Below are 25,597 nucleotides of genomic sequence, written 5' to 3'. Positions count from 1 at the left end.
CAACCATGAAGTGACTAATGTTTTTCAAATATTTTAAAACACTGAAATGGGTTTAAATGGAATATAATCATAATTCACAGAGACAGAATTTGGCATCTGGAAAGGACATTGCAAATGATCTAGATTGTCTCTATCTTATGTAAAAGAAGATTGAAGTAGACTGTGTATTAGATACATACCACTATGCCATCTCTGATACATTCTTTTATACTCAACTGGTACAGTATTGAGAATGAACAGAGAAAATACTATGCCATTAACCCTGTCAACACAATAACTGATACTGTGGTTATTTCAACAATATTTGCCATCAGTCATGGGTTCACATGAAAGAAGGATGTGCTTTAGAAAGATGAAGAGAAGAAGGGAAGGATGAGGATTGGACTGGACAGTCTTTAATAGATCAAGGCTATTGGTGCTGTGTTACACAGGTCTTTAGAATTCCAAGATTGAATGAATTGAATATTATTACTCTGTGTACATATTTGATTATATGACCAGTGTAACTCTACATCATGTACAAACCAGAAGAATAAGAAGTTATACTCCATCTATGTATGATGTGTCAAAATGCATTCTGTCATGCATGACTAATAAGAACAAAAAAGTAAAATGGAAAAAAGAACTAATGTGAACCATCTACCCAAACTTCTGTTTCAGTTATGAATCCACTAATAATAATTTCACATAATACATTTTCAAACTCATAAGGTTCAGGGAGATCATGTTTACTATCAAACCAGTTTTTGATATTTTTGGTCATCCTTTCATAATGCTTTATTTTTTTTTAATTTCTAACCCACCATATCTAACAATGGGGGCCAACATGAAGCTTGATTTAATCTTTAGATATGACAATAAAAGTAAACATCTGAGAAGGAGATGGGTTAGTTGGATAGAAAAAAATTACCCATAAGTTACTGGTAAGCCACATTTAACCCTTTTGTGTAAACTTCAACATATTTCAAACAATGCTTTCACCATTTTAATGTTCAGCTTGAGCTGTTATAATAAAATGCCATAGAACTGTTGACTTGTAAACAACAAAAATTCATTTTTTAGAGTTGTAGAGGCTTGAAGTCTAATGTTTAGGCAATGTGAGATTCAGTGTTTAGGAAGAGCCTCTTTCTGTTCAGAGACAGCCCTGCTTTTACTATCTTCACACAGAAGGGTCCAGGGAGATCAGCAGGCCTGTTTTATGAGAGCTACTCCCATTGTGGACCACCCTGTCCTCATGAATTTATCACCCTCAGAAGATGATATCACCATCATTTGGGGATTTAGGGTTCAAAGTCCTGGAGGAAAGAAAAAAAGAAGTGTAGCCATGCACAGAAGGTACGAATTCATAATGCCATGAATTTATTCAGAAATTATTATGTAGGTGGAAACACATAAGGCTTTTTAAATAAAACAAGAATCTTTCATAGGTGTTTTCCCTCATGACATCATCTTCTGGCTTGTGATTTACTCATATCACCTAAAAAGCAGAGGAACCTATGGGCTTTACCAGGATTCTGAAATGTTTACTGCAGCAATGATTCACACTGGCATCTCTAAAGCCTGAAATACACATTGGCTTTAGCTTCTGTAGATGTAATGGATAATTAAAAGTATCCTTGTGTGTTTCCTGATCCTTCAAATGGTGACCTATGTTCATGTTTCTTCAAAAAGCTGACAGAGTACATAAGCCATCAGATAACTAGAGCAGAGAAACATGGAACATCAACTATCAAAGATGTACAGATGTGAGCTCCTTACTTCTGGGAAATGAATGTCCATGTGTTTATGGAGACATTACATTAGTATCCATAACCACTTTATATACTTTCTTAAAATAATAACCTTAGTTACTTTTGCTTGTTTAATAGCTAGTAAGAATGCAAGCTGGGGAGATAACTCAGGTGGAAAGTCCTTGCCTTGCAAGCACAAGGCCCTGGGTTCAATCCTCAGCACCACAAAAAAAAAAAAAAAAAAAAAAAAAAAAAGAGAGAGAGAGAATTCAAAAATACTGTTTCATGATCTTTTAATCTTTTATGTTATGTATTATTTGTTTTCCAAATTTGTGTTCCAGTATGAGACTAGTGCTTCGAATAAAAGGGTGGAATCTTAGTGCTTGATGAAAATAAGCTTACATTCCCTTATTGGAGATATTACATTAGAAACAGGGCAACATTGCTCAAGAGGTTCAATCTGAAAAATGAAGAGAAGAGTTTAACCACGGCAGAGACTGGGAAGAAAGCAAAGAAAAACTTCCTGGAGGAAGAGATGGGGACCTGACTGTTGACAATTCTAGCACTCACATATGCTTTTACATATCAAGGCTCTTACTTGTTTTTCATATTCCAGCCTGTTTGGATTCTTCAGTGTTAGAGACTCACATACCTCAAAACTTCTCTATTGTCAAATAATCCACTAGAATCCCTCCCACTCCCCAATGAACTTCCCTTTAGATCTGAGACTCAATAACACAATGGAAGGAAGACTTTCTCCTGAACCATGAATTCACATATCCTTGTGGATTTTATCTCACTGTATTATTATATATTGATTTGAGGTCTTTGGGAATTTTTTCTAAGCTCAGTTAATTAATGTCTGTTACTTCCACTAGAATATGAAGCAATTGTAAATAATCCACTAAATTCACAGTGCAAGCAAACTGCTTTAATGTGTGGAAGTCAATTAGCAAAAAAAATTTTCTAAATCTTCATAAAATTGATTTGAATGAAAAGCTGAATATACAAAATATTGGAACTTGAAAGGTTCAGAAATGGTTCCCAAAGATGGGGCACCATTTATTAATTCAAGAGTAATAATGAAACATGACACATGGAGATCTGCAACTTTATGTTATAATCATACCTTAATGCAAATATACAATTTATGAAGTTAAATTATATAATATACTTTTGTTTCTTGCATAACATGAAATACAATTTTGCAAAAACAGCCAATTCAAATAAAATTCATATGTATAGATAGTATAATTATTTAAAACCATCCTTTGTTTCTAAGTTTTTGCAGGGCCTCTTTCACATCCTTGTTACATAAACTATAAATTAGAGGATTCAACATGGGAATCACAAGGGTGTAGAAGAGTGAGCTCATTTTATCTTGATCTAGAGAGTAGGAAGAACTTGGCCGGAAATACATGAAGAGTATAGTGCCCTGGAATACTGCAACTGCAGTTAGGTGGGAGGTACAGGTGGAGAAAGCTTTGAGTCTCCCCTCAGCAGAGCGGATCTTTAAGACGGATGAGATGATGTAGCAATAAGAGAGCAGGATTCCAGAGATGGTACTCAGTTCAATGAACCCAAAAATGGTGAATAATACCAGCTCATTGACTTGTGTGTCAGAACAGGAAAGGAGATAAAGTGGAGGTAAATCACAGAAGAAATGATTAATCTCATTAGACCCACAGAAACATAAGTGGAATGTTAATGTCGTGTGTATCAAAGCATCTGCCAGTCCTATGAGGTAAACCCCAGCCATGAGCATTGAATGCACCTTAGTGGACATGTCCACTGCATAGTGCAAGGGGTTGCTGATAGCCTTGTAGCGATCAAAGGCCATCACTGCCAGCAGCAGACACTCAGCATCTGCAAAGATACAGAAGGTCAAGAACTGCAGAGCACAACCAAGGAAAGGAATTGATTTGTTCTTGGAGAATATATCGACCAGCATCTTGGGACCAACTGCTGTGGAATAGCAGAGGTCACAGAAGGAGAGGTGGCTGAGGAAAAAGTACATAGGTGTGTGAAGCTTAGGATCCACTCTAATTAAGAAGATCATTCCAAGGTTTGCCAGAAGATTAATGAGGTAAATCAGGAGAAACATGATGAAAAGGGTCACTCTGAGGTCAGTGTTACTGGTAATTCCCAAGAAAACAAATTCACTCAAGGATGAACAATTTTTCCTGTTCATTCTCCTCTCTTGTCTAAATGTTCAAAGCATAAAAAATACATATTTGATTACTTTTTGCTACCAGAATATAAATAGGACAGAACACAATTTGTACCTGTAAATTTTTTATCCTAAGAAAAATATCAAGTCATGTGTTTTACTCTACCAAAATACATTGTATGCTTTTAACAGTAAGCAGGTGACAAATTTTTTAATTAATGAGGTACATGACTTTCTACATCTTTAATATCCCTGGATCTTACCTTCCCTTTTTATGGAAAAAATTGATATTTAATCTTTCAATAAATCTTTAAAGAAATATATAATAAATACAGTCTTAGTTGTTTTAGATTAGGATGGGATATAAAGGATTAAATATTCATTCTATTTGAAAACATTCATCTAGATGTAAAAAGTGTGCAAATTTTGCAATTCAAACTACTCATGACTTTTAAAGTCTATTATGTGGGTTCTAGAAGCAATGAGTAGTATGCTTGGTCTATGTGGTCTTTAGTATTTGATGAGAGACACTAGAAGTATTTTTTTTTTCTTTCCAAGAAATGTATTATATTGACATAAGGCTCACTGCCTATTTTTAGATACAGTCTGGAGACAGGGGAAGTCTTCTTCATCATTGAAAAATAATATTCAAACAAAAATTATGGGACCCTCATAATTTAACACATAAACTTGCATTATATCAGAATTTTAGGACATATTTATTTAAAAAGTGAAAACAGGATGAAGGACAATTAATAGTTCATACATATGTAGGATTCTTTCTTTAAGCATATGTGCATTTATGAATATGTAATCTTTGTGCATGTGTGTATGATTCTTAATTGTACTAAGATAAGTGAAAAGTGGAGAACGGATATATGTACATTTTTTTATTTGTATGCTCTCTTATTACTGTCGTGCCTGCATTGTTAATTAATTAAATGATCAAACAATTTTTTTAAAAAACCTTATGTTCCTGTATATCCCTACTCAATAATAAAATAAGTAAAGGCTTGCTTGTAATCCTAGACATAAATAAAATAAATACAATGCTATTTTGTGAGTACTATCAAGTTCACTCAGAGTTCTCCATTTCTGAGATGAAAACATTATTTTTGATTATTAGACTTCACAATTCACAAAACTATGCAAGAAGTCATAACTTAATTAATTTACAAATCTCCCTTATTTTTCCAAAGAGTTTTATTTTAAATTTGGAAATTTTAACCGTAAGTTTTAAATGTAGAAACTCAGGAACTTACCTGAAATGAGCTGTTCATTTGTAAATGAGCATTGGACAAATACTATTGCAGGCAGTATTTGGGATTTTAAACTCTCTGAACCTATTTCCCTTAGGCTTTGAAATTATGCAAACTTGTGATTGCATTTCTGGTTCTGTGTTGCCCCCTGTGAATACATGAACATCTTTAGTAAAAGTTGAACTGAAATCTTAAAAATAGTCACTGAATAGTGTAGGTCAGAATTAAAACTGCAAATTAATTTGTCCTATAGAATATACAGAATTTGTGCATATTTTACATTGTAAAATATAATCTGCATCATCCTTGTCCATCTGAAGTAGAATCAGTGAAACTAATAGCCCCTTATTTAGCCAAGTCCAACTTTTTTCTGTTGTTCAACTTTTTCTTCATTTCTGCGGCACTATCCTTCACCATCTAAATGCTTTCTATCGTGATACAATTCATATACTACACCTTTCACATTTTAAAGTAAGTGCATCTGTGGATTTGACTATTTGGAAGGCTGAGCACTCTTTACACTCCACTGGCAGAACATTTTTTATCCCCTCCATAGAAAACTCAGGGCCATTAGTGTTCACTCCTCTAGGACCCCCACCTCAGTCCCTGGCAACCTGTAGCAACTTTCTGATCCGATGTGTTCACATAATCTGGACATCAGCTGTAAACAGAGCTGCACAATATGTGGCCTTTTGTGTTGCTTTTTCAGTTGTTTTGCCAAGTTTTCAAAATCTATCCTTTGCCTAGCACATAACAGAAATTCCTTCCCTTTCATTGCTAAATAATTTTTCATTTTATGTGTATAGTACATTTTATTTGCACACTCATCAGTTTAAAGAGATTCAAGTTGTTTCTGTGCTTTGTCTTTTGTAAATAGTAATGTACCTGTTCATGGAAGCTTTAAGGTTCATTTTTCACCCAGTATTGTCATATCTCGTTCCCCATCCATGTGCCATCTATCCACATTTGTCTGATTATATGATTAATTCACATTCTCTACTTTCAGTACTTGTTACCATTTGGATATGCGGTGTCTCTCAAAAGCTCACATGTCAGACAATGCAAGAGATTCAGAGAAGAAATGATTGGTTTATGTGAACCTTAATCAATCAGTGAATTGATCCCTGATGGGATTAACTGAGTGGTAACTGAATGTGGGTAGGGCATGGCTGGGGCCGTGTCTTTGGGCTGTATATTTTGTATCTGGCGAGTGGAATCTTTTTCTCTGCTTGGTGATCATCATGGGAACTGCTTCCTTCTGCCATGCTTGTCCACCTTGATGTTCTGCTTCACCTTGAGCAGCAAGGAATAGAGCCTGAGACCTCTGAAACCCTGAGTCCCCAAACTTCATCCTCTAAAATTGTTCTTTTCAGTTTTTTTTAGTCACAGCAGTGATAAAGCTGACTAAAACAGTACTCCATTTTAAATTAAGCTTAATTTATTCAATTAAGAATAAAGTTTTAAGAATAATATTTGTGTTCCTTTTTTCATATTTCCTAGTTACTAGTAAGAGGATTTGTAAAAGTATCTGTTTACCAAATTTTTGCTTTTAACTATTTTAGTTCTTTTATAATAGACTATAGTGCAAAAGAGAAGATGCACACTGCCCTTGAGGGATTTTTTACGCTAGTAGTAGTGTAAAAAAGATTCCTGTAAGAAGTATGCATGCATGTATGATTAACACAAATGGTGTGACTCTACATTGTGTATAACCAGAGAAATAAAAAGTTGTACTCCATTTGTGTACAATGAAAGAAAAATAACAATAAAATAAAAAAAGAAGTATGCATGAATAATGATTGGTTGAAATAGAGCAGAACTCTGCATTTTTCTACCAAAAATTTAGTTTGTTGCTATCCATACTCATTCTTCACAAAATGGAGAATTACTCATAGCTTGTCCTTGATAATTGGCAAAAATCCTCCCAGAAACAAAGTAATAAAATTCCATATATTCCTTGAATCTTGGTGTACTAATGTGGTATCTAATTTTACTTGGTTACTTCAAAAGGTCCCAGAAGTTACCCTGTATTCACATTGTCTGGTTGACCTGCCAGTCTCCTTCTATATATGAGCTCTTTTTTTTCTTTTTCTTTTTTAATTTTTTATTTATTCTTTTTAGTTGTACATGATAGTATAATACATTTATACATTTTGATAAATCATACATAAATGGAGTGTAATTTCTCATTTCTTGATTGTGCATATTGTATGGTCAAGTACTGTTTTATTCAGTGGCTTCAGTAACTATGTGTATAGCCAAAATGGAAAAGAGATCACACACATGTTCCTTGACTAAAAATGTTGAAAGTTAATAATAAAATGCAAACTTTCAGAATTCTATATGGGTCAATGATGACAGTGTGAACATGTTTAAGATGTCTACACACTTCAGACACATTTCCCTTAGAGATATGTGGTACTTTATTTTCCCTTTGACATTTCACTGCCATTTAATTGCCTTGACCAACAAAAATGATACAGATAGCTCTATGTCATGCAAATTGCATCCTTTAACAAATTAGGTCTCTGCACCATTAACTGATGACAAGTCAAACTAAATTCAGTGTTCACCACATGACCTGTTTCAAGGTTACTCGAACATGGAAAGAGAATGAGGTGATGGTATTTTACGAGCCCTTATCACCATGATATCAGTTATGAGGCAGACTAGAGCCTAGACTGATTAATAGCTTAACACGACAAAGTGACCCCAGTAAACATGAGGAAGAGCAGAAAAATTGCCGCTCTAATGTGTTTGAGGATATATTCTAGGATAGTGTTTGTATAGCAAAAGATAACTGAAGTGATGTGAATAGAATATATTCAGAGAGAACTATTTTTAATGCTTTTATCAGTACTTTACAGTAATAATTATGAGGTTCACCTTGATATAAACATACATGCATGGAATATAAATTGTTCCATTTCAGTCCCCAGGGCTTCTTTCCCTGTCTTCCTCACTACCTCTATTCCCCTTCTATTTATTAATTGTCTTGTTAATTGGTGCTTTACGGATAAACATAAAGGTAGAATTCCTGTGGTACACTTGCATTTAAACAAAAGGAGATACACTGTAACAATTATTAATTGCTTGAAATGACCTAGATATTATTTTCAGCAAATAAGTCTGTTAATTTGGTGAACAATCAAAAAATTAATGATCAACATTTTGCATGTATTTTAACTGAAGAAGAGAATTATTAAGTAATTTGCTAAAAATGCCATTGTATAGTCAGGTACCAAAGTGGCATGCAAATCAAGGAAATCTGGTTTCTTCTCTCATTTAGTAATCTACCCTTTAAGATGTCCTACACATGCACACCTGAACACCATGCACACTTTTTAAGAAACATTTACTCTATTCATGTAGGTGATAAATGGGGATCATGGGTGATACAACCCATTTTATCATAAGGCCCAAACTAATAATAATTCAACAGTCTATTACATAAAAAGTTTTAAAACTTCTAAATTTTCACTTATAACTTGGAATTATGAAATGCTTTTGGCTGAACATAAAACAAGTATTTGTGTATAGTTCAGTGGTAGAACACTTGCCTAGCATGTGTGAGACCCTGGAACCTATCCCCAGCACCACCGACAGCAGAAAGGTGTTTGATAAAATCTGTAATTGTTGCAAATTCCTAATAAGAGTTAGTAATTGAGAAATAGAATTAATCTTAAAAGATATGTCTTACAAAGAAACTATCTTTGATCTTAAACCTTTCTTAACTGCACGCATTTTTTTGGGGGGGGTACCCAGGATTGAACTCAAGGGCACTCACCCACTAAGCCCTATTTTGTATTTTATTTAGAGACAGGGCTCACTGAGTTGCTTAGTGCCTTGCTTTTGTTGAGGCTGACTTTAAACTCAAGATCCTCCTGTCTTAGCCTCCCCAGCTTCTGGGATTACAGGCATATGCCACCATGCCTGACTCTTAATTGCATCTTTATTTCTCAAACTGTAAACCAATGGGTTCAGCACTGATAATGGTGATGATAATGGTGTAGAACTCTGAGATCATTTTATCAGTGTCAGGTGAGAGGCACAAATAGAGAATGGACTAATTGTCAGCTAAATGGAGCAACATTAAAGAAAAATTATTGAAGAGAGCTGTTTGTTTGAGAATTAGGTTTTGGGTAGATGGGCATTTATGGTCCTATTGATAGATGCTCACTTTTCTCTATAATATCAGTTCAAATATTTCATAAACAATTTAAAATGGACTAAAAATGTGAAAGATTAGATAAAGTAATGATGTGCAACTGTGTGGACTTCACAAAATTCCAAAAATAGCTTCCAACATATTCCTTTGTGTTTCCACCAAAGTACATTCTTTACAAAATATGCAAAGTTATAGGAGTGGATTTGTAGGGTGGATAAGAGAGAAACAAAGTAATTAAAATAAAATTATTTTGGAGAAATTAAAACAGATGTGAAGAAATATGTGCAAAAGAGAACCATTTAAGAAGGAAAATTGTACTATATCACAAACTCTTCCACAGAATTACTAAGAAGAGAGGTAAATGCATGTATGCTTTTTTGGGGGACATATTGTCTTGGAAGTATTCCACAGTTGCACATAATCATTCTATTGCTTACTGGCACCTAAAAAATAAATTATACATTTTGCTAGAACTCTACAGTAAGTCATAGTAAAATTCACTTATTAATTCACTTAATCATTTCCTGAAAAACATTCATTATGAACAGCAATTGGTAGCTACTATTCTATATGCTCCACAACCAAAGAAAATTGTCAGTATACACAGGTATGGGCAGTAGAAAAATTTAATTTTCTATTATATTTAACCATAAGACATAAATGTTTAATTCTGCTAATACATTTATAGGGCAAATGTGATGCAAATTACAACTTTGTATAGAAGAAAATATTTTCTTTATGTGCAGATAACTGAAGATATATGATGCTACCAATTATGTTTGTGTGCAGAGTAAATTTCAAGCTAAAATATCAGTATAACAAAAATAAATCATAAGCTTCCAGGCATTAAACTCTCTAGAATGTAGAGATTTGAACTGTTTCTTTAATAACTGTGACAATATGGTAAAACACCACCAAGTAAACTCATGATACTATATGTTAAGCAATATTCTTCTGAGAGCAGCAATCACATCCTGGTTCCTGAGACTGTAGATCACAGGATTGAACATGGGAGTCACTATGGTGTAGAACAGAGACAGCAATTTGTCAGTTCCTGCAGAATGGCTGGATGTGGGCCTGAAGTAGGTAATGGAACCAGATCCAAAAAATAAAACCACAACTAACAGGTGGGAGGAGCAAGTGGAGAAAGCCTTAGCGCGTCCTTGGGCTGTGGGCAGCCTGAGAACGGTGCCAATGATCTTGCTGTAAGAGACAAGTATCAATATAAACGGAACCGCAGCAACGAATATCACTACTACATACACAGACATCTCATGCACTGAAGTGTCCCCGCAGGCTAGCTTGAGAATAGGGGGTATGTCACCGAAGAAGTGGTTGATTTGGTTAGAATGACAGAAATGCAGAGAGAATATCTGCCATGTCTGCCCTACCTGGACTGGCATTCCCCTGAGGCAGGTGCCAGCTGCCAGTTGATGGCACTTCTTTGGGCTCATGACTAGAGGATAGTGCAAAGGGTTGCAGATGGCCACATAGCGGTCATAGGACATCACAGCCAGAAGAAAACATTCTGCAGTTCCCAGTACAAGGAAGAGGCACATTTGAGTGGCACAGCCCACTAAGGAGATACTCCTGTTCTGAGTCCAAAGACTGACCAGCATCCTAGGGAGAGTGACTGAAACATAACAGATTTCCAGAATAGAAAAAATTGCCAGGAAAAAATACATGGGCTTGTGCAGCACAGGGTCAAGCCTGGTTATTATGACTATGAGGCTGTTCCCAATGAGGACAACCATGTAAATGATGGAGAACAGCCCAGACAGAAACCCCTGGAGGTTTGGAAGTTCAGAAAATCCCAGCAGGACAAACTGCACCACTGTGGAGACATTGTCTTCTGCTTCTACCTCTTCAAGCTTCATCTGTAGGAAAGAGTTCACCAGAATCACAAGTCATTTCCTTGTGTTGGGCTTTTGTGTTCTTGGGTATAATTCAATGATTGTGAATATTTTAATTTTCCTGTTCCCCAGAAAACAGAAGCTATCACTTCCAGATGCTCCAAGATTATAGATCATCATATTTTTTATTATAAATAAATGCATCCATGTGAAAAAATTTAGTCATTTTATTGTAAGAGATATTATATTTCTTAGTTTCTTTAATAATATTTTTCATTTTGACACACAAATATCCAAAATCTTAGAATCTGAATTTATGATCAATATAGCAATGATTTGTTTCTTTAAGTTCCAATATTTTTTCATAAATTCTCATATCTATTTTCTACTCTTATCAATTCAAACTATATTTCATTCCTGAAGTCAATATTTTGGATTACACTAAAGTGATTTTCTTAGATGAATGTAGGTAGTTCATATGAGTTATAGTTTTTTTCTGATATTTACCAAGTTGTGCTCTGCTTTGATTTTCTATGTATTTTGGTAAATTTATTATTAGACAATAATAATATATTAATAAACAGATACTTTGGAATAATATTTTCTTCTGATTTTGTATGTATTGCTATGTAAGGTTTATGAAATTGTAATTCATACATTTTATTCAGGTTTTATAATGTTGAGAAAATGAACTCCTAAGTGTTCTTCCTGTCTGGGAGAACTTAATAGATAAAATTAGGAACACATAAAGCTATGCTCCAGAAAGCAATCTTATTAGAATGTGCACCTTTGATTTTCATAACGGTTGTATGGAAAAGGCATCAACCTCAACTCCTCGTCATTAATCATCATGTCCTCACTCTGCTATTTGCTGCTGACCTCATCTCCGTTAAGTATTTTCCCTTTCACCTGTATGTGGGTGCATTCATGCCTGTGGTTTGAATGGAGTGACGTTTTTTGTCTTTGTTAGGTTATGTCCTTATCTCTAGACCTAGATTATATGCTTTTTACTATTGTTTACATATTTCATGTGTGCTGCATTGTATATTTGCTTCACAAAATTTGGTTCACTTACTTCCTGTATAAATTACAAATAATCCCAATTGGTTGCTTTATCTGATCCATACCAAAATACAAGACTGATCTTTAACCAACATATAAAACCAGATGCCCAGCAGTGCATTAAGTGTGTCTTACCTGTGTGTCATTGTTCATGTCCATGTGGTAAGGATGGGAGTGAGGGTGTATAGGAATTATTGTAGTTTCATTCACTCTTGCAAAGGTAGCATATCATATAACTTATTTGGTGTGTGTTAAATAGTATCCACCTTATGTGTTAAGTAAGTTGAAAGTGAAAACAACTAACGTATTTCAGAGTGTAGGCAAACCTCTAACCATGTCCTAAGACTGGTTAGTCTGTACAGTGGCTACATTTCAGTTTCAAAAATATAGAAGTAGACGTGGGGAAGGAGAAGTGTTGTACACAACACTTGGGCATCCCAAGGATTTTCTGTGACTAAGAAAATGAATGCTAAATATAAATCTATTTTAGCATTTATAATATTTTGGACAAAACTCAGAAGAGATTGTAAAGTTGCCTTAATTTGGCCTCACAGAGGCAAGAATAGAATGTGCTTCATAGAGGCTTGGGACACTGGGGACTGGGAGGAATGGGGTGAGGTTGGTCATGGTGCACTAGGTCTTAGCTAGTTACAATGCAAGGTCCTGGTATGCTGTTGCAAGGAAGGTGACCATAGATAAGGACACTGCATTTTTATTCAAAAGGAACTTTGAAGGTTTTAAAGAAATGATAAATGTTTGAGAGAGGTTTACCATCATTTGAGTATTACACAGTAACAGATGTATGAAGAATCACATAGATATGTACAATAATGTGCATTAATTACAAATAAAAGGAAGGGCAAAAGAGAGAAACAGATGCACACACAAAATGAAAAGAGCTATAGCAAAATTTTTAGATAATTATCTGTAGCTAATACTGACATTACTGGGATCTGATCCCAGGTTACGACTACACAAGAACAGTTTCATTATTCTGTCCTGCAACATTGAAGTCATATTTTATTTACTTAGTCATTTCAAATTAATTCAATTAGAGCTATTGGGACAATGATCAAAATGTGCAAGGAACCCCTTTGATAGCAGGATAAAATGCAACCCATTTCAACAATATCTGTGTCCTAGCTTGTTCATTAGTTACATACAATTGGTTTCTCTGACAACATTCTCACATATTACATATAAAATATTTAAATACATACCACATAGGAATCTAAGTTTTGACATTTAAAATGATGATAGTCTTCTTCAGATATGGGCTCATTAGTTTAAAACACACTTTACATTTTGATGTTATTTGATCTTTTAATTATTAAAGCCAGAAAAGTACAAAGCGCATCTGAATTAGTGTTTTGAAAAAATATATATATTTTTGAACACTTTCTACAAGTGTTCTTTGCTAATCCTAAACATATAGATACCTACAAAAATAAATTTATGTTAGACAAGAGTATCGATTTTTACCTGCTTGTTCAAGGTCAAACATGATGCTTACCTTTACTGACTGAATAAAAAGTAAAGGAAAATGTGAAAGAATATTATTTTACATGTTGGGTAATTTATTTTGTTTGAAAAGAGGCCAACTACCTTTTCAGATATAGTCATTGTCAGAAAAAAGAACCTCTTCAAGTACTAAGTATTCTCAGCTCTAGGGATCAGTTCCTTTCCCAAGGAGGATACTAATTGAAGGAAACCATTCTGCTGCCAATCAAACATTTTTGTACAACAATCAAAGACCCATCAACACTACATCTTTTTAAATTCTCAGGCTTTCTCTATCTCAGGAAAGATATTAAATATGAATCTTAAAAACTTCAGAATGTTACAATTGCACATGATTTATGATATGAACTGAAATGTTCTTGAAAAGATGCAAAGCAATGTCTTAAACTAGAAAGAAGTTTATCATTCTGTCATCAAAAATTGAGATTTGAGAGTTGTAGGTCTCTCCAGGCAGTTATGTCATCTTTAACCCGAGTTTCCACTCTGCACATCTACCCTGACCAGACAGGTCTCAACATGCCCTATGTTATGGATGGGGGGACTCTGAGGAAAGTAATGGATAGAAGCTATGACCTATTCCTTCCAGTTATGCAGACTGGAAAAGGCATGCAGAATTTCCTGATGCAACTCTTCATGTAAAATTTAGTCACACATTACAACACCAAAATGAAATGAAGCTACATGAGTATAATTTACAATTGAACTGTCATGAGACCAACTAAGAAGCTATTATCATAAACTGTCTGATTGTCAAAATAATTCTAAGTACTGACTGCATGAAGTTCATAGTCAAGGACCAGTTTAGTTCAATGGCACCTTCTCTCATGTAAAGGACATAAAATAGTGTAATAGATATCTTTAACACCCAGAGAGAGAAACCCATATAGACAACTAGTTACAAAACACAAAGGAGAAGAATTTTTGGCCTAACTATTGTAAACAGGAATAGACTTCTACATATTTTAAGACTGATAGACAAACCTAATTTGGAAGAATCAATAGTTTGCATTAAACTATCAATATTCAAAAGAATTATTCACTAATTTTGAATTTCATCATCTTGAGGCATATTTTATTTTATCTTATTTCTAGCTATTAAGACACATTGTAGCAATATCTCATTCTGTGCATTTCCTTTGTTAGGTAAGTGATTTGAAATGTTTTCCCTAGTCGGTATTTTCATTCTCTTACCAATGCCAATATGAGAACAAACTATTTCAATTACAATGAAGTCCACCTTATAAATGTTGTCTTTCATGGATTATGCATTGGGTAATATAAGGTAGAACTCTTGCTTAGTCCAAGTCACAAAGATTTATGGCTTTGTTTTCTTCTACTAAATCTGTGGTTTAAGATTTCACATGTAAATATAGGTTAGTTTTTATTCATTTTTTGTAACAGGATAAGTTTTAGATATTTTTGGTGCATGCATGTTTGAATATGTATACATAGCCAATTCTTCCAAGTTACATTTTTTAGAAACACCCTTTTTAAAATGAATCCAGTTGTATTATTGCCAGAAATTAATTACAAACTTTTCCTCAATTGGTGAATTTGAGTCCAGAAAAGTGAAAAATCTGGGCAAAATTTTTAACTACAATCATTTTTTAAAATCTTGGAAGTAACAAGAGGCAAAGAGCAAAATGTGAATTGTTTCAGAAAATAAAATTAAACTTCAAAGAATTTTCAAAATCAGGTAAATTTTATAAATTGGGGTTTGTGTTATGACTCAGTGATAGAGAGTTTGGCTAATATGTACAAGGGCATGGATTTGGTCCGTAAGAAATTTTAATTATATGGTGAAACATTTTCATCAGGAACTTCTTTGAAATATCTTTTCTAATATACAAATTACCATTTATGTAAAAAAAAAAAAGATGACAGGAGAACAAGAACTACAAAGTGAGCAATGACAAAAAAAGACTAATTCCTACCAATCTGAAAGACTGGGTGCAAGTAAGAATTCATACACACTCAGGAAAGTTCAGAGAATCAATTAGCAGGTCACTCATCCTGAATACAAATTTATAAATGCCAGAATAAAAACTGAATCCCAACACAAGTTTGTTAAGGTACTAAAATGATAATGATGCCCTAGTTATAGACATATGTATGAACAAAGGGAAGACTTCCTCACTCAAGACAAATAAGCATACATATTAGCTGATCTCTAAATTACACTGACTCATAAACGATACAGAGGAAGTCAGTCTTACAAATACGAGCATGGGCAATTTAAAATAAAGAGGCGGGAGTGCAGAGACATCAGCAACTGCACACCATAAGGGAAGCAGACTCAACAAAATCAGTCTAAGCAAATACTAAAAAAAAAAAAAACAGAGTGACAACTGTTAGTTAGATGTAAAGGGGTGCAGTTTTGGTTCGTCGATAACTCCCAGAAAAGACGCTCCACAGATACAGGTCTCACACGAGGAACTTTTATTCAAGCGGACAAAACGTGTCTGCTTGGGGGAAAGGGAAAGGGAAAGAGAGCGAAGATGGCGCACGGTTCTTTGTATTGGAATTTCGCGGGCTGGGAGGAACCAATCATGGAGGAGAATTATTACAGACTGACTAATGGACCAATGACATATTGGAACGTAATGTGGGAGGCAGGAAGGTTATCGCGGAAACACAGATTTTACAGGTGATGCCTGTAGCGGGAGAGGAAAAGGTGGCTTTATATCTAACAACAACAACCTTCCATGTGAGGAACTAGAATCCGAAAAGTCTATAATATATTTCCAGATTGTTTGGTTTCAGTCAGAGTTTACATAAGCAAAGAAATGGGAAAGTGTGACATGTACAGAGAGAAAAATAAAAAGAGCAAGATACAGAGAGTAGACATAGTGGTTAGTGTGGACAATCAGAGGGGCCAGAGCTCCCTCCTCACTCCAGCCTTGCTCGTGAACTGAGGTCTTTTCCAGGTTCAAAGGGTGTAGGACCTGAGTTCTGCTTGTTTCTGCCTGAGTTTGCTTGAAGTTCTGAGGTTTATGCTGGGAAGGGCAAGAGAGGAGACTAGCAGACACAGACCACCCAGAGTCCCATCCTAGAAAAGGTATTGCTCTCTAAAATTGGTGCTTCTCTCCCTGTCATCATCTCTTGTTCAGTCCTGTTCAAGTTCCACTAGCTCAGGAAGAGAGGTGGAGGTGAGAAGGAAGGCCATAGATTAGGATTTACTCTTGCTCTCTCTGAGGAAACTGGTTCAACTTTGTTGAGTGTGTGTGGTACTGGGGATTGAACTCAAGGGTACTCTACCACTGAGTTACATCCTCAGGCCTTTTTATAATTTTTTTGAGATAGGATTTCACTAAGTTGTTCAGGCTGACCTCAAACTTACAATCCCCCTGCCTCAGCCTTCCAAATCACAATGATTAAAGGCATGTGACACCTTGCCTGGCTAGAAACTGATTTAATTTGGTAAAGACCATAGAGATTCATGCCTAAGTTGGTTTTAAAGTACAGTGATGGTCTTGTTGAACACTAATTATTATGTGTCATTAAAAGATGTAAAAAAATGTATTTTTATAGCTCCAAGGAAAATATGTCAATATTGAAAAGGAAAGGCAATCAGAGGGTTATTAACAATACAGACACACAGGTAGCCAAGAATCCATTCCCTAGGTAAGTCTTAAACTGTATTGAATTTTAAATTTTAATTACTTGAGCACTAATGCAGTTGAAGATCCACATCTAAGAAATGTGCATGAAATTCATATTGAGAAGAGAGCTAACAGAACTGTACCTAAAGGTATTTGGGCTTGTAAAATCCACATCATCTAGCAGGTCTTACTGTCAGCACTATTTCAGGTCACTCTAGCCCAGGGTTGTGAGTGCAATTCTTTTGTAAGCTGATAGAGTGGGTCATCCTTTTTGTTTATTTCTAAATGTTTTTCAATACTAGAGAGGGTCTGCATAGCATTAGAATCATAATTCACAGAGACAGGAAAACCAGTTGAAAAAGTCTTTAGAAATAATTTAGGTGAATTCCCTCTTTTTTCAAAGAGGCCTAAAGATCCAGAAAGGAAATTCACTCTTTGATCCCCAAAATGATTTAGAGTGGTTTTGAGCGCCTTTCACAGTATGCTTCTAAAGAGATGCAGATAGTTGTCTAGGAAGATTAGAAGTTACTGTACACGATTTAAAAACAAAAGCACATGTTTACTGAGCCTTTGCTCATTATTTCTGCTCAATTCTATATAATATACTTACACAGTCAATATATCAAAATGTACCATTACAACATCATTTTCTGTTTAAGAATTTTAGTAGCAAAAACAAAGGAAGGTATCAAATGATAGAAGATTTACTGGATTTTTTTTTTTTAACAAACTGAATCCTGCTTTAATTGAGGCTTGTGGAGTACAAAGTCCAACAAAAAGATTATACAGAATCTTCTAGAAAACAGGGCGGACAACAAGCCCTATGTAGAGGAGGATGAGAGTAATTCATAGCTCACAAAAGCCACTCTGTATCAATTTCCCAGAATACCCAGAAGATCTCTTTATCATCTCAGTCCTATTCCTTATCCCAATTTTTATTTCCTTAGAAGGCAAAATTGTCCATATTATTTGGAATTATTCTGGTTTTGAGAAATTTAAAGACCTTAAGTTGTTGCACATGCAAAACATAAATAACTTAATAAGAAAGTCAGTTGACATTAAAAGTTATTTTACAAGTAACTGGGAAATGGACCAAATTATCCTGGATATCATTTCATTAAGGTTTCAAACCATCCAGGAAAGAGCAGCATAATCATACCATTTTATAAATAAAGTTTAGAAAATGTTAAATTCCCAAATTAAGGAAAGTATATGACCATAGGTAGCTTATTTCTAAAAGGTCACACCCCTAAAATAACATTTCCATTTTTGTTCCTATCTCCATGTCAAAAATACCAACTTGATTTCTTTAGGAGGAATGGATAACTCAAGATTATACAATGGGCCCAACCACCCTCAAAAATGTTAAAAATTCTAAAAGGTGGAAATAAAACTGATAAGGAAGACAAATATGGGTCAAATATGAGTCAGTTGTTTCTTCATTTGTTTCTAATTAATTCTATAACCCAAGGCTTACATTTACCAGTCCTTTCCACTAAAGTCATCAAGCTATTGGAGCAGAGAATCTGGACAGAAAGTCTATGGAGAGAGGAATAGGAGTTGACAGATAAACTGTCAAGAAAAGAAGAGGTAGAGGTTTGGTGATTAATGAATAAGTGCCTGTCTAGCCAGCTCCTCTTCTTCTCTTGACAGAACAACCAATGTAGATGCGATGAAAACCACTGGCATCAAAAGCAGCATTACACTTGGGACATTTGCTCTGGTGGGTGTCATAGCATATTTTCACACAATCAAAGCAGAAAACATGAAAACACTTGGTAAGTACAACATCCTTCTTACGCACGTTGCAGCATGGACAGGTCAGACATGCCTTATAATCTTCAATTTCCTCCAGCAGAATCTCATCACACTTGAGCACATTGTCTGGTTTCTTTGTCGTCTCCAGGTTCTTTTGAAGTCTTGAGATGTCCTCTTGGGCTCATTTAAAATTGAACATATCCTTTTCCTTGGTGACCCTGTTCTCCTCAATCTCATCCCAAAAATCATGGAGCTTCTTCTGTGCCAGCTCAAGTTGTGCCTTGAGGTCATCTGCAAGCTGGGCTGCCTCCATTACCTTACGTTTATTCATCTCCAAGGCTTGGATCCTAAGACTCAGCTCCTTTTCTCCTGTGCCAATGTTGCTTTGCAATAAGTGCTCCTTCTCTTCCAGTTTCCTTACACCTGTAACTTGGCATCAACCTGGGTCTTCAGAGTCAAAACTTGTTCTGCCATCTCCTCCTTCTCTTCTTTGAGTAATTTATGGAATTGATCAGACTGGATACGCTCTGACATGAGTTTGAAATTTGCATCATCCTTTTCCCACAACTGCTGCATCAAAGGGATATTTTGTGCCTGCATGTCTTCAAAGACTTGGCCTGTGACATCCATCTCAGAGAGCAGAGCTTCTTCTTCCTGCTTGGCCATGGCCAGCTTTTTCTTCAGGTATTCGATCTACTCTTCTACTGCCCGAATCTTCCTCGAGGCATCTTCGTCAGCCATTTTCTTGTTCTCTTTCTTCTCCTTATCCTCTAGATCCTTAAGTCTTTGCTTTAGATCTTCTAACTCTGCCTTAGACTTCTTCTCAGCTGCCATTCATTGAACTTTGTCTCTCTGTTCCTTCAGGGCATAGCACTATATATCTATCAATAGTTTCATCTCCTTTTGGCTCTCTTGTGCCCTCTTGAGTTCAATCTTTAATTGATTGATAATTTCTGCTTCCTTCTTTCTTCCATCATCATGTTTTCCTTTCTCTTTATCCTTAGCAGAATCTCTTTCTTTTTCTGATTCTTTCAGTTTCTGCTTCTCTCATTCTCTCTCCTTTTCCTTCTCTCATTCTCTTTCTCACTCTCTTTCTCCCTCCTTTCTCATTCTTTTTCATCCCATTTGGACTTAATTTCATTGGCATCCTCCTGGGATGTCTTCAGTGCTGAGGGCTGGGTTGGTAAGTCCTCAGAATCTTGTTTTAAATCTGAAGGTGCATCCTTGGCATCCTCTGTACTAGACTGAGACTGCAGGAGGGCACTGCCACTGTGTCTTGTTCTGGTCAGACTGGGTTTCTCTCAACTTCCATTTATACCTGAAGACCTCCCCTTTCAGCTGGTGATTGTGGTTCTGGAGGCTACTGATGAGGTGGCACATTTCCCAGTTTATAGGGCCTGTTTGTTCATTGGCAGCTCATTGAGCAAGGGTCTGCTCAAATTCTATCCTCAGCATTTCATATTCCTTGTGGACCTGAGTCAGTGTATCTTCCAGCTGGATCACTTCAGTTCTCAGATTCTTATGAAGACTAAATTTAATGAGTTCAACCTGGTGCTGGTGAGTTCCCCTGGTTCCATGAAGCAGGATTCAAGCCTCATCCAAGTGAGTTTTCAACTGTAGGCTCTCATGGTACAGAACAGAGAACTGTGACTGCCTGCAAAGATATTCAAAGATATTCTGGAGTTTCCTTAACCACTTCCTCCACTGCCCTCTGCAATTCCACCTTCAACTTTTCATTCTGTGTAGTGACCTCCTCAGAGTCTTGTCGAAGTTTCTCCAACTCACAGTTTAACCCACTATATGCAGTCTTTGCACCAGGTAATTTTGTATTTAGTTAATGTTATTTGTCCTAATTTATTGGTACAGGTATAAGAAGGATGTGATTTGAAGGCACTAAGGGAAGAGAATAAATTTTTCAGTAAGTAGGCTGGGTTCGATCAAACCTTATGGTGCTATGTTGACATTTTTTTGTAGAATCCCATGATATAAAGGGTATTATGGGATAAAACCCCAAGCTGATGTTTTAAATTTTAAATCTTTAGAATCTCTTAAGAAAACTCCAGACATTTTGTTATTCTTTCTCAAAAATTCAGAGAGAAAGAAGGATTTAATAAAATCAATGGATTCCAGTTTTGGACTTCCAATTGTAGAACTTTGCATTTTTTTAGGGTTCAGAGTGACTAGATCTGATAACAGATCTAATAGGTCCTTTAAATAAGTATTTAATGCTGCAATACATTGTCATATTGGAGGAAGATGGGCTAATTGGGTGGTTTCCTACAACATTCAAATTAGCAGCACTCTGTTAATGCCCCTTGGTTCTTGCAGGTTTATTGCAATTCAAAGTTTTCAGTCCTGCTGCTGCTTATAAATAGCAATTCCAAAAGAAATGAATTAAATATCATATGGTATAGATGGATAACTTTAAATCCTTTTATCAAAACTTGTACTCTTGATCGGTTTACTCCTCCATGATACAGTCTAATGTACCATGTTGTACCACAAATGCCACCTTGACAGGCAGAGGGGCTTCTTTGGCTTTCATTCCTTTCAGAAATATTTTCATCCAGAAAATTTTAAAGCAGCAGCTAGAAAATCTAAGATAGTTATTAGCTTTTAGATTCTGTAGTTGTGACAGATCCTGGAGAGCTATAATAGATAACTCATATGTGGTACTCCAAGGCCATATCTGTATTTTCTCAGCAAGCTCATTCAGTGCTTTGAAATGCTCATTCAGTGCTTAGCAATGAAAAAGAACACCCAAGATGACAAAGATGAAGTAGACAGGTATCACGTACATGCACAAATGAATGCGCTTTTCTTCCAACGTATTCACTCTTCATGTCTTTATAGATTTATTATATTGGTAATCTGAACTGTTTTATGCAATTTATTAAATAATAAAATTTATATGTTAAAGCCACAAATCCTAGCAAATTTCTATTGTTTTATTGACATCCAACAGAATTGAAAAGACCTAGTGTTTTAGTTTTATTGTTTCTTTCTTTCCCCAATTCTTGTCACAAACCAAGTGCAGTTGTATTAGATAGCAGGGAGGGATCACTTAGTTCTTAGGCAAAGGACTCTCACAATCTCATTTGGGAAACAAACTTTTCATACATAAACTATGCCTTTAGGAGATAGTCCTCTGTGATAAAAAAAAAAAAAAGGGAGGGGCATTTAACCAAAATAGAGAAGGGAAAGAAGGTTCTAGAAACAGTGATGAAGATTTCTGAGTTAAGAGTAACAGCAAAGCATTTCTTTAACAAAGCTCTTTCCATTCTCTTTAACAATGTTGAACCATTTATTTCTAAAAACAAGACATACCCTTGTCAAGCTTTCTCTGAATTCCACACTATCTTTCTGGAATCTTCTTTTTTTCCCCAATTTGGGTTTCTTTACAACTCACATTGAGTTTCTCCATGCAAGGCAGTCTCTCTCCTGGATTCAAACATTTTATTTTGGATTCATTCCCCCACTCTTTTGACTTCACAATAGTGTTGATGCATACTATGAATTATTTGAGTACTTAATTCATGACTGCTTCCTCCACTAGTATATAATATATAGTCCTCTAATAATGACTAGATATTCCATGAAAACAAAGCATCAAAATGCACAAAAGCACTTAGGAAAAATTTGATGAATTTTAATGTTATTGAAATAATGTGTGAAGCTAATAAAACCTTTCAAAATTAGATCAGGAATTTATACCACAAGGAGATAGCAACATATATAAATTCAGAACATATAATGGAAAATGACAGGTTAGGGAATAATCCACTTTCCAATCTTTCATTAAACTAAAATATTTGAAAATTGTTGTTTTTCATGAGCTATGACACACAATTTTAAGAAAACAGAAATCATCATACATGTATGAGAAAGGTATAAGTTCATCATAAATAATTACAATTACATTTTATTTTTAAGCTTTTGCAGGGCCTCTTTCACATCCTTGTTGCATAGGCTATAAATCAGAGGGTTCAACATGGGAATCACAAAGATGTAAAACAGTGAGGTCATTTTGTCTTGATTTAGAGAGTAGGAAGAACTTGGCCTTTAAATATATGAAGAAGACCGCTCCCTGGAAGATCACAACAGCAGTTAGGTGGGAGGCACAGGTGGAGAAAGCTTTGAGTCTCCCCTCAGCAGAGCAGATCTTTAAGACAGATGAGATGATGTAGCAATAGGAGACAAGGACTCCAGAGATGGTACTCAGTTCAGTGAATCCAAAAACGGTGAATATTACCAGTTCATTGACTTGTGTGTCTGAACAGGAAAGGAGATAAAGTGGAGGTAAATCACAGAAGAAATGATTAATCTCATTAGATCCACAGAAACATAAGTGGAATGCCAATGTCGTGTGTATCAAAGCATCTCCCAGTCCCACCAGGTAAACCCCAGCCATAAGCAGGTAACACACTGTGCTGGACATGTTGACTGTATACAGTATGGGGTTGCTAATGGTCTTGTACCTATCAAAGGCCATCACCACCAGCAGTACACACTCAGAATCTGCAAACGTACAGAAGGTCAAGAATTGCACAGCACAACCAAGGAAAGAAATTGATTTTTTCATGGCAAATATGTCAATTAACAACTTGGGTCTCACTGCTGTGGAATAGCAGAGGTCACAGAAGGAGAGGTGGCTGAGGAAAAAGTACATTGGTGTGTGAAGCTGGGGATCCACTCTAATTAAGAAGATGATTCCAAGGTTTGCCAGAAGACTAATGAGATAAACCAGGAGAAACATGCTAAAAAGGATGATTTTGAGGTCAGCATTACTAGTAATACCCAAGAAAAAAAATTTACTCAAGGATGAACAATTTTCCCTGTTCATTCTTCTTTTCACTTGTCTAAACTTAAAGAAATGATTACAAAAGTGAAAGATACATATTTAATCCTTACCTACACCCCCAAAATATCTGTAAGACTGAACACAAATATTTTTTGAGTTTTTAATCCTTCCAACAAGATTCATGTGTTAGTCTTTAAAAAGTCATGATGTGCTTCGACAGTAATTAAAAATAAAATTCTGAAATGGTAGTTGAGAACTAATGATTGTCATCAATATGATATTCATGAGGGATTTGAATTTTATTTTAATTTCTCTGGGTCTCATCCTCCTTTACTTTAGGAAATATATTTTTATATGCTGAAATATGAGTAAATCTTTAAAATATTATGGAGTAAACACAACTCTTAGATGAAAGAAACTTACATGACTATTTTCTGTTCTAAAATCATTCATCTAAACAGAAAAAATCGCAATTATCATAATCCTCAAAATTTGTGATTGCTTTTAAAAAATATTGTTGGTTATAGCAACAATCCTCATATCACTAACCTGTGAAAAGGAAAATCATACTTATTATTACATGTTGGTCAGTGCATTCTTTATCATCTGATGAGATATGAAAAAATAAAAACTATGCTTTTTAGAAATATTTTATGATTTTTGCCTCAATGCTTATGAACTACTTGTAGGGGTATTCTGGAGACAAATGATGAGTCTCCTAATAATTCAAAGAGAAATGTTAAGATAGACGTGGAACCATGATGATTTAATACATACAACTGCACTATGTCATATTTAAATAAAATTTACATTAAAAATTAAATCAGGGAAAGATACAATTATAATTAAGAGATTAATAGACTTTTTCATTAAGTGTATGTGTATTTATGTATACCTAATTTTCTACAGGTATATGATTCTCAACTGAAATAGAAATAGAAAGTCAGTTTTAATATATGTAAATGTTTTTTGTTTTGAAACAAGTAACTACTGTTAACTATTGCATTTGGTTCACATGGACTTGAGTTTTCACATATTGGATTTGCCTTGTGTCATCTTTATTATCTTTTATTAAAACAAAGACAGTAAAACGTTTAAATTTATGTATATCCCCACATAGTAAGAAAATTAGTAAAAGTTTGTTTTTAATACAGATTGAAAAAGAAACAAGTAAATGTTACCCTGTGAATACTAATTTCAGTCAGTCTTCTAGTTCTGAGAAGAATATATTATTTTTGATCATAAGACTTCAGAATTCATGGAACTACATAAGAAAGTATAAACTGTTTCATTTGCAAAGCTCTCATTTTTTTTCTGGAGTTAAGTTTTCTTTTCTTTTTTCTTTTAACCTTGTAGCTTTAAATTTGGGAAATTGGGAGTTTATTGGATGTGAACCATTATTTGGGAACTGAGCACTGAGCAGGTAGCATTCTATTATAACAAGTAGCATTTGGGACTTAAACTCTCTGAGTCTATTTCCCTGTGGTTTAGGAATTATGTAAACATGATTAATTCCTTTTCCCCTGTGGATTCATGAACATGTTGAGCTAGTGTTGATTTGAAACCTTGAACGTAGTCACCAAATGGTCTATATAAGAAAGAAAATAGCAAATTAATTTTATAGTACAAAATATGTCGTATGTATGCATACTTGTGCTATAAAATCCAATCTG

At 35.0% G+C, this 25,597-nt stretch overlaps 2 protein-coding genes and 2 pseudogenes across 2 annotated transcripts; all 4 read right to left on the bottom strand.

Annotated features, from left to right (window-relative positions):
• Positions 1–2,988: 2,988 nt before the first annotated feature.
• LOC124959828 (olfactory receptor 5W2-like) lies at positions 2,989–3,927 on the bottom strand. Its single transcript, XM_047518263.1, has one exon. It carries the CDS (start codon positions 3,919–3,921, stop codon positions 2,989–2,991), a length of 933 nt encoding a protein of 310 aa, XP_047374219.1. The 5' UTR covers positions 3,922–3,927.
• A 6,332-nt stretch (positions 3,928–10,259) lies between these two features.
• Positions 10,260–11,210, bottom strand: LOC124960089 (olfactory receptor 10AG1-like). Its single transcript, XM_047518646.1, has one exon. The coding sequence runs from the start codon at positions 11,202–11,204 to the stop codon at positions 10,260–10,262; it is 945 nt and encodes a 314-aa protein (XP_047374602.1). The 5' UTR covers positions 11,205–11,210.
• Positions 11,211–18,989: 7,779 nt separating this feature from the next.
• LOC124959172 (E3 ubiquitin-protein ligase BRE1A-like) lies at positions 18,990–21,966 on the bottom strand (annotated as a pseudogene).
• A 1,072-nt stretch (positions 21,967–23,038) lies between these two features.
• Positions 23,039–23,972, bottom strand: LOC124959931 (olfactory receptor 5W2-like; annotated as a pseudogene).
• Positions 23,973–25,597: the final 1,625 nt, after the last annotated feature.

This window comes from Sciurus carolinensis, chromosome 11 (assembly GCF_902686445.1).
Source record: "Sciurus carolinensis chromosome 11, mSciCar1.2, whole genome shotgun sequence".
Classification (NCBI taxonomy): domain Eukaryota; kingdom Metazoa; phylum Chordata; class Mammalia; order Rodentia; family Sciuridae; genus Sciurus; species Sciurus carolinensis.
The sequence above is the reverse complement of the archived record's forward strand: the minus strand, read 5'-3'. Positions and strand labels throughout refer to the sequence as shown.

Bases quoted from the DNA above. Each gene is read 5' to 3' on its own strand.
- LOC124959828 (XM_047518263.1), bottom strand. From the start codon at position 3,921: ATGAACAGGAAAAATTGTTCATCCTTGAGTGAATTTGTTTTCTTGGGA.
- LOC124960089 (XM_047518646.1), bottom strand. From the start codon at position 11,204: ATGAAGCTTGAAGAGGTAGAAGCAGAAGACAATGTCTCCACAGTGGTG.